This window comes from Aedes aegypti, chromosome 2, assembly GCF_002204515.2.
Source record: "Aedes aegypti strain LVP_AGWG chromosome 2, AaegL5.0 Primary Assembly, whole genome shotgun sequence".
Taxonomy (NCBI): Eukaryota; Metazoa; Arthropoda; class Insecta; order Diptera; family Culicidae; genus Aedes; species Aedes aegypti.
In genome coordinates, this window is record NC_035108.1 from 45,589,253 (window position 1) to 45,599,881 (window position 10,629).

The window sequence follows — 10,629 nt, forward strand, 5'->3', positions numbered from 1 at the left end:
TAACCATGTGTGTAGCTCATTTTTACTGAGCATCTGAATGGATTTTCATGTTATTTAATAACGCTATGGGGGAGAAAGGATCAATATCTACCTGCCTGTGATGTTTTTTTTATGCTTATTCCTTCATTTGCTCAGAAACAACGATCAACGCGCGTGGTTACCAATGGCTTTTAGGGCGTTATCTGAGAGTATGCGAGAGTTATGCGAATGCGAGTATTGATATTTTTTAAATTGGTGCACGAGAGTTTAAGCTGAATGTTGAATCACTTACCCCTAAACCAAACGATGTGTGATATTTTTAGCGTGCAACGTACAGAAACGCGCTGGACTCGCTAATCGACAAAGCACGAAGCCGACCCGAACCAAACGCCAGCAACACGAGAGACGCACTGACTGACTGTTGTTGGTAAACAAAACTGAACTTCACTTTTCGGCGGTTTATCTTTTTTCGCAACACCGGTTGTTCATTTTGGTCATTTTGTGCTGTGATTTAGTTATTTTTAGTGCGATTAAGTTTCCATTGCTGCTGTTCTTCTAAATTTTGATGAAACTGAATAATGGCGGATATGTTCAGTAACAATTTGGACAAAATTTTCGAAAGCATCAGCAACACAGTCAAACTTGCCAAAGAGTATGGCACTGCGGGTAATGTATCAGCGATTATCAATTTTCTTACAATAATACCAATTATTTAACAAACTGATGTGTTTTAATTCAACTTACAGAACACAAGAATATTAAGACTTACAGTGCACTTGCCGAAAAATTAGTGGCTATCGAGCAAAAGTTCAATGGCCACAACAAAGCCCTGCAGGCGGCGTCGAACGAAGTTTCACTGGAAGAATTTGACCGGGTATGCAACAGATTGTTACACGTTCCTAACAATACCCATACCTATCAAACTCTTCTAGCGCTATCAATCTAGCCTGCCGGCCGGCAAGAGCAACGTGAAGCAACTGAAACGCTACAAAGAATTCATCGCCCATACCGCTTCGATTCTGGACGTCGATGGCCTTCCGGGTGGTCCAAGTGTCCACTCGGAGGACGAGGAAATGCAAATGGAGGAAGCGATCCAGGACATGGATCCGATCACGAAGCGACCGTTGGAGGTTCCGGTGCGTAACAAACTGTGCAAACACGTCTACGAGAAGAGCTCCATTGAGCAGCTCATAAGGACAAATCCGCGAACGCGTTGCCCTGTGATGGGGTGTGCGGCGATGCAGTACGTGACCCTGGCGGATCTCCAAGAGGATGAAAAGCTCCGGCAGGCGCTGATGCTACAACGACAACGGGAGTATTTGTAAGAATTGTACGAGGTGTATTTAAATAAGGTTACATTCTTGTTCCCACCTTACATAATCTTTTGAAATCGACAAACGTTAAAATAATTGCAACTAATGTGTTGATATTTTTAGCAATCACATCCCCTTAGGGTTTATTCACAAATTTCATAACGCCAAAAAGTATCATTTTTTATACCCACCCACCCCCTTGTAACGCTTTTCGTATGAATATTTTACCCATTTTGTATGAGCTGTAACATTTGAAGGACACCCACCCACCCCCTTCAGCGTTATGAAATTTGTGAATGAGCCCTTATAGAATTAGTATTCATAGGTATAGGGGTACCGGGGGCAGTATGGACACCCGGGGCAGAATGGACACCCCCTGTATCTGCATATGCGAATAATTTTATACTTTAGATGCAAACAATACTTCAGTTGCCTGTCAAAAGAGTAAGTTGTCCACTAAAATTTCAGAAAAATTGTTTTAAACATTGATTTTAAACCAAAAAATGGAGCATGATTTTATTGGGTTTTAAAATTATAACCGCAACATTCACACCTCACCAAATAAGGTTTCAGAGGCAAATGACTGCAAGCTGACCGAAAATGTAGCTCTTGACTGAATCTTCACTTATTTATGCTAAATTCAAAAATATAGTAGATTTTTTTTTCTGCTACTTTGAGACACTGAAAAACTTATATGAAAATTTCCTATACTGTTGGGGCAATATGGACACCGATTGACAAAGTAGAGCTGACACTTTAAAGAAAAAGAAATGTAACTTCATACACAAAAGTATCCACAAATATTTAGCGTGCAATGCAATGATTATGATTCGGAACCACAAATCGGTTGAAAATCGTCAGTTCTGTATTAAAATTAATCTGGAAGCAATATTGAAAGCATCACTACGAAAAATGTCGTAAATTGGCTTTAATCATGTTTTCAGTGGCACAGTGATCTATCACTATGGTTTTCTGAATGTGTCCTTCATTTTTCGAGGTTTGGGAATGATCGTGGGACAATTTTCCTATAAACTTTAAGGTGTTCATACTGCCCCATGGGGGTGTCCACTTTACCCCGCTAGCTTGATGGTGACTACCAAATAAACTTTTTTTAACCCATTTTTGCAAACAAAATATTTTTTTCAAAATTTTGCAACAATGTTTAACAAATGCTTGAGAACTCTTAAAAGCATACTGCACATGAAAAACTGTATACTATTCGTGTCTTTACAGTCAAAATAGGAAAATTCCTTAGGGTGTCCATACTGCCCCGTGTTCCCCTAGTTGGAGAAGACTTGACACTGTCATGCGGTTAATGCTGCAAGATGTAAACTTAATTTGAGTTTTAAATTTTGATTTGGATTTTTTACGTTTCAAAAAGACTGGCAATTGTACAAGTAATGAAGAATGACCTAATGAAATGAACTGACAAAATAATTATAAGATAAGGGCTGCTGTGAATGTAAATGTCATGCTCTAGGAGCTTTTAATATTTATTTAACATTTCTACAAATATTCCAATTCAATCGATGGTAACAACTTTATGGGGCGGTCCATTAATTACGTAAGACAATTTTGAGCATTTTTGTAAACTCTAGATGAATTTTCACGATTTCCATATATACCTCAAACTTCAAAAAATAAGTCAAAAAAGTCTTTTAGTGAAAACGAAAGGAAATTTCCTCAGCAATCCATTAAAAATATAAAAATAAAAACAAAACGGAAAATTTTTCACCATGGAGAAATTGTCGAAAAAATAGCGGAAAAACTATCGTCTGTATGATGAAAAATTTTCAAAAAAATATGTTTTGTTTCATCAATCCATACTCTAAATTTCGTCCATAGACGCCAAAGTGGTATATTTTACCGTTTAGGCTTCAGAACTGAAAAACCGATGACCACCCGCACGCTTCCCATAGGAAAATGGGTTCTATTGTGGGACTCATAACCGTGCGCTAACGGCGGCAGTAATTTACACGCATTGTAAGTGTAACACAGTAAACCATCCTTCCCTTTCCATTCAGAAGAAGCTTGTCGTCTATCGTAGCACTCTCCATTGATCTGTTGGGTGTGTTGTACCTATACCTAAAAACGCTGACAAATTTTGAAATGGTAGCTCAAAACCTGATTGGACACATGACCGTAGCAAATCAGCAACAATATGCAACAGTATTGTTGCACAAGATCCTAATCAGTCTTCGGCAAAGATATTCAGTTTTCTGGCGGTGAAGAGTCTGATTGAAAATTCATCATCTAGGTGGCGCTAGTAAAAAGAAATCTTCAATATTCTGTATCTTAAGATCCATATCAGCTTGGAGGATGACCAATATTGGTCAAGCCGTTTCAACAGATTAACCCGTATTATAGGTCTGAGTGAAAGCAAAAATATAAAAACCCTCACCGCTCAGCGTATACCTAGCTAAATACTTAATGAATTCAAATAATTTTCGTCAGTATACTCGCACACATATCTTGTTTCTAAAAGTGAACTCGGGAAAATTCCTGTGGCCGGAGTTATTCCGGTGGGTCACTGAGTCAAGTCGGGTAAAAAGAACTATTTTCCGGGACATGCAAAGTTATCTTTATTTATTTGCAATGACAATCATTTCAATTTGTATAAATCGTTAAGATCTGATATTGAACATTATAAATGAAAAGTTTTTGACCGTTAAGAATGAACCGGATGTGGCTATTCGGTCTTAATGCGTGGAAGACCTAGCTATAGATTTGTTGGATACTAAACCGTTTGAATTCTCAAAAAGTAAAGATCAAACTTAATATAGTTCACAATAATGCGTTTCCATAAGCTTGACACAGATGTTTAGATCCAAATTGATAACCTTATAGTAAGTTTAAGGCTTCCCAGCAAACCGGAAATGGTCATTTGTAGGATCAACCAAATGCAGGTTATTCAATTCAATAGTTTCTCACAAGGTTCACACTGATGCGTTTCTCTTAAAATTCTTTGATATAGTGGCCACATAACCGATTCCGGAAACTATCTGCGAATTGAAATTTGCCTACCGCCAGGGGCATAAAAGCACAGAAATCTTTTCACCCGACCAGACCCAGTGACTTACTTATTTTTGCTGGCTCTACGTCCTTCAAGACACGGCTGTGCCCCAATGTTACGCCAACTAACTCGGTCCATGGCTGCTAACCTCCAATTTCTCGATCGCCCCACACTTCTAAGATCCTGCTCCACTTGGTCAAACCGATGATGCTAGTAACAATTTGTCTTCAATCTTATGTATCTCAAGATTCTTATCAGCTCATTAAGGCCTATCAGGCATGTAACGCGGGAAAAAAATCTGTGGTAAAAATAACTATTTTAGCTGACTACGCCCATTCCTAAAACTACCATGGAAATCCAGACCAATTTACTATGTTTACGGTACACCCCACCGCATTACGGGTACATTTGACAGAAATAATTTACAACAATCTGATTCCAGCGCTTAAGTTAACCCCCTAAAATGGTAGTTTTTACCGCACAATTTTTTTGCGTGTAGAAACATTTTTTATCTGCAGTACCTCGCAAAATAAAGGTTCCTGTCTGACGGTGGAACCTAAATGAGGTGCCACACACATGATCATTCTTATGATCTTATCGGGGAGATATGCGCATGATATGGACAAACAATCCATGACTGTGTAATAGAGTGGTTCAAAAAATCGTTTCTGCTCCACACCGCTCATTCGATTCGAGATCAAATTCTGAGTGTCCTCCCAAAATTTGAACTCATTCGGATGAAAACTGAGACTGCACAAGCCATTTAAAGTTTATATGGAAATTACTATGGGAAAAGCAAGCAATTCATTCAATCGTTCGTAGTGTTTGTCCATGTGCTCTTGGGGATTAAAACTACGTTGATACTATGAGATACATTCATCAGCTACAACTTTGCCGAAGACCGTTTTTAAATTGGACGCCCCAGTAATTAGTTACTGATTTTTGCATGAGTTTCTAAACTTTGGCTATAATTATTGGACTGTTCTGCAGGCATCACTGGATACATGCAGTAAAACATAAACTATAGTAGCCATGATTTGTGAGTGCTATCTTTTGCGCCAGATGCAGCAATGTTGCCTGTTCAGAAGTTAAATGAGCACTGCTGGAGAATTTGTGACTGGATATAAATCAATAACTAATTACTGAGGCGTCCGATTTGAAAACGGTCTTCAGCAAAGTTGTAGCTAATGAATGTATCTCACTATATCAATGTAGCTCAAATCCCCAAGAGCACATGGGTAAACACCATGACCGATTGAATGAATTGCTTGCTTTTCCCATAGTAATTTCCATATAAACTTTAAATTGCTTGTGCAGTCTCAGTTTTCATCCGAATGAGCTCAAATTTTGGGAGGACACTCAGAATTTGATCTCGAATCGAATGAGTGGTGTGGAGCAAAAACGATTTTTTGAACCACTCTACTGTGTAATGATTCCCCAAAAATATAAGCCACCGATCAATAGAACCTGCTTGATCGCCAAACAGTATTAGAGCGCTTGAGACCTCCTGGCTGTCTTGGTAGTGTCATTCGAAAAACACACCAAGCCGTTCCCATAGGGGACGTTAGCCACAAGGAAGAACGTCTCAAGTAATATATGGTATGCCCTCTTCAACATCTAATCCAATTTCTCTCGCCGTTCCCTTACGGTACCTATCCATCTAGTATTCATTGCTTTCTTCTCCATGCTCCCTCTTATTTCGAGCAAATAGACCGATATGCCGATAAACAATTTCAATAATATGATTATCACGGTCGATACCTTTGTATGGGAAATTCATAAATATTACTTAATTTGATGTTTGACCAATTACCATATTTGGATAGATGGTCAGAAATTGCAGCAATTTATGTGCAGACAGAGCGGACCAAGTGCTGGAAAGCAATAAACTGATTGATTATTGCATTTTTTGAGTTGATTTCAGAGTCCGATAGAAGTGCATGGTAGTTCTATGGTGTATGTATGGAATGTCCTAGAACCCGATTATTGGAACTGTATATTTTGGTCGATTTTTCACTTGATCCACTCTGACTGAACGCATATTTTAATATTTGTTCATTTGTTGTCTTCAATGTTCGGACCCTGCAAAACTTAGTTTTCAATCTATCGTAATGCCACAGATAAACAATATGAAAAATATGAAAAATTTACGATACTGATGTCGAAGGATCTTGATAATTTGTTTATCTTTGAGATATGCACCCAGTTTGACCATGCAAGCATTAAGCCCCACGCACAATGTGAGCGGCAGCGCGGTACAACGGCATAACGGAAAGCCCATCTTGAGCTACACTCTACTTGTCAAGTCAATGTTGAAAAGAATTTAGTCAACATGGGATTGACAAGTAGAGTGTAGCTCAAGATGAGCTTGCCGTTATGCCGTTGTACCGCGCTGCCGCTCACATTGTGCTTGGGGCTTTAGGGTACCGGTACCAATGTTTGTAATGTACCAGTAGATTGGACTATGGAATAAAACGCAGGGGGATTAGGGGCATAATGAACACCTGGGCGAAATGGACACCCCTTCTATCTCTGAGAATATGTATACTTCATCAAAAGTTCATACACTGCATGAAATCTGTATTACATTTGAAATGTTTGACGGAAAAAAAAGTTTATGTTTTGCTTCAATTGTCCTTTGACATTTGACTTTAAGTTTTTCTCTGCTTCAAATTGGCATATAAGCAAGGCGGTGGGAGAATTTGATTTTTGAGCAAAATAACGAACCCAGAAAGGTTCATTTTAGCTCTTATGGTAGAGGGAGAGCCCTTTTACACATCGGAACGACTGACAGACATTAAATATTTTGGAATCATTAAATTTCATGCAAGTGTTCATTTTGCCCCGATACCTTTTTACCAGCCTTGTTTTGGACCTAATTTTCTATCTCACTTTTCTGACATATGATATAATTTTTGTTACCATGAATGAATGTAACACGTCGTACTAATATCAAACTTGAGAACTACCCGGGAGAAATTTAAAAAAAATGTCATTGAATGGTCTTAAAAAAAGCATTTGCTTGATGTGTTTATTATGCCCCGAATTCCCCTACATTTTTCGATGAATACGACATGCGCTATTTTTGTTGGATAGATCGCCTGCTTCATATTATACCGCAATAAAAATATTACAACCTCGAAAACTTTTTTGTTTCTCGATATTTTTGCACCAAATTCTCAAAAAACTCTTCTAGTTTCAGAATCTATGTCGATATATGTCATTGGTGATCTGGTTTTAAAGTTAAAAGATTAAAGATAAAGACTGTATTAAATCCGTTGAAACTAACTTAAACGACGTATTGAATAATAACTGTTTATTAATAGATAATAACTAATTAATCGCTCAGTAATTACTAGGGGTTTTGTGGAGCAAGCTAAATTACTTGTGTTCTTTTTGGGTGTACGATCAGAAAGAACCTCTTGGTTCTCTTTATTTTCGTATTCGCTTTTGATAACAGTGTTGCGCATTTGCGCTGAACGATTTAGCTGAATACACGTTTATGTGTAATTACTTAAATATGAATACAATATACATTACACTGGTGGATAGGCAGTCTATTATTTTTCGACAATGCAAAATGTTATGCGTGAAGTTCTAGTGAGAAAAAAATCGAGCAAAAACTTGAGGTTCCTACGTTACGATTTTAGAGGTATCAGGTATAGGCGACCCACGTGCGCGAAATCGAGCACGTTGCCGATCTAGTGCACACAACATAAGTACAACAAGCCACATTAACTAAACCCTCTACGATTGATTTGCTCTTAATCGACTCTAGCCACCTTTGTAGCCAACTAGTTATTCATGCTGATTTTGATTCTGATCATGTCCCTGTTACATTTTAAATATCCCATGAAGCGATTCTCAATCCTATTAGCTCCACTTTCAATTATTTACGAGCTGGCTGATATAAATATGAAACATACATCGATAGTAATCTTGATGTTAGATTTATTTGCAAACTTGATGTTGACTCTCGATATTGCTCTCGAAACTTTAATGAATTCCGTTGTTGAAGCAAACGTTTAAAAAAATCACATTGAGGGCATTAAAGCCAAATATAACAAATATGAATCTATGACAAAAGGTCGAAAGACAAAAGGTCGAACGGACAAAAGGTCGAAGAACAAAAAAGAAGGGACAAAAGGTCGAAAATATTTTTTCAAAGAAGGAAAAATTTCCCACCATGCAAAAGTGTCTTTCGACCTTTTGTCCTTTCGACCTTTTGTCTTTCGACCTTTTGTCTTTCGACCTTTTGTCCATAAACCAACAAATATATAAAATGTCTTTATCCACTTATAAACAGAAAATCGAAATTTTGTTCTAAGAACAAGTTTCTGATCTTTAAACAAATTTTCAGGCCATCCATGTTGTATGTTGTAACAATATGAACTAGCTTGTAATAGGGTGCGGAGCCACTTGGGCACTTCCATAATTCACTTTGGCACGGGGGGTTTTTCTCGACTGAATTGTCTGAAACTTTGCAATAAGAAGCCCATCAGTACGACGCATATTGAGCTCGGTAGCTTTCAAAAAACCCCAATGCCCAAGTGAATCAAAAGTGCCAAGAATAGGATCCGGCTCCCTACTAGGAAGAAAGCTCTGCAGAGAATCTAACATAAAATTTAAAAAAAAACTGATTCTGAAGCTCCCTCCCTGGTCTCGTTAACTCGTTTTACATATGAATATTCAAAAGATTCCAGAGGATTGGAACATGTTCCAATCTTAATGAAACTTTTACAATTTTCTTTTCACTACGATATCTTTCCGAGAAAAATATAAAGATGATCAAAACAAGTTACATTTTTGTGTTCCACGGTGCGAAAGTCTGTAATGGAACTGATATGCGATTACTTTCATTATGGGACAATTTGACTTGCTGTTTTTTCCTTATTTCCCGAACAAATCATATTATTTTATTAGTGCAGCTGAAAGAGCATTGGAAAAGATGATGAAAACTTAACTCAACTCAATTTTGACGAAAATGCAGATGGGACTGACTTGCGATTCACGGCAGTATAGTACTTATGAATTACATAGAATATCCAATGTTGAAATATTGAAACAAGTGTCGAATAAAATTATTAATAAATTCGTCTTGTCATCAAGTAGGCTGTTGAAAAATGTCACGCAACGTCCCATACAAAGCAGGGTAACTCGGTGTAATACGCCCCAACGGGACAATACGCTCCACTTCATTTTCACGGGATTGAGGGTTCTTTCACACGTAGTTATGATTACATATCTTAAATATTCGCGAAAAAAATATGTTGCGCAATTATGTTCTTTGAAAAGTATAAACAATCAATAGAAATTCTAAAAAATATCGAAAATCAGGTTTTTGGTTTAAATTTTTGCTTTTGATATGCAAGCCTCATGGGGGATGAAGCCCATTCTTTACTATTGTACTTAATACAAAAACTTTTACCGGAAGACGACTGCTAATGGACCCTTTTAAGATTAGCAGGTAGTGGATTCTCCTTAGAAATATTTCTACAACGCTGTGGACCTTTTTTCTATGGGATGGGCATATTGCCCGGGTTGTTTTGAAACGTAAATATTGGGACCGTTCACAAAAAACATCGTGTAGGGTAAAAGCACCGGTTTTCGCCAGCCTAAGAGAAAATGTCAATAAAAATTAAATGGGAAGCTGTTTTTATACTACAAATATGTCAAATGCAAGCTTTCAATCTATATTATATGTGTAAAATATCAAAACTGAGCTATAACCATTTTTTCGCTTTGAAAATCCAGTTTATCAATATAGGCCAACAGAACCAGTTTCGGCCAGAGATTTATCTTCGGTTCCTAAATTGGCCAATCGCATTGATTTCTCACGAGAGTGGCCAAATTAGGAGTGCCCTGGCCAAATTAGGTGCATGGGAGTTAAAATTATAAGAAAATCGAATTCTTTTTCTTATGTTTTGAATCAATTTGGACGAGTAAATAAATGTAGCTCTATCACGTGAATGTGATCTATTGAACACAACCCAGACAACCAGAAATCGCATGAAAGTTCACGTTATAACTCGTTTATTCATACTAATTACATCAAACCCGCAAAACACCGTGGATAAAATCGCCAGACTGATGAGTTTCCTCGCATAAAACACTTTTTTTCTGAGTTCATTTGTAAATTTTGCTTCGTCTCGTACACTCGTACAAAGTAAGTCGAATCAATCCGTAGCAGCTGTCAAATCAACATTTGTTATCATAAGTTAAGTCGCATAAGATCATAGGTTATTTCGATAAAATATTTATACACTCGCATTGTATGTTATTATTCATCACATAATATATGCACGCATATCGCCTCCACATTTG

General features: G+C 37.5%; 1 protein-coding gene across 1 annotated transcript; it reads left to right on the top strand.

Annotated features, from left to right (window-relative positions):
• Nucleotides 1–387: 387 nt before the first annotated feature.
• LOC5570516 (E3 SUMO-protein ligase NSE2) lies at nucleotides 388–1,394 on the top strand. Its single transcript, XM_001659154.2, has 3 exons — nucleotides 388–645; nucleotides 726–853; nucleotides 912–1,394. The coding sequence occupies exons 1-3, from the start codon at nucleotides 558–560 to the stop codon at nucleotides 1,302–1,304; spliced, it is 609 nt and encodes a 202-aa protein (XP_001659204.1). The 5' UTR covers nucleotides 388–557; the 3' UTR covers nucleotides 1,305–1,394.
• The last annotated feature ends 9,235 nt before the right edge of the window (nucleotides 1,395–10,629 follow it).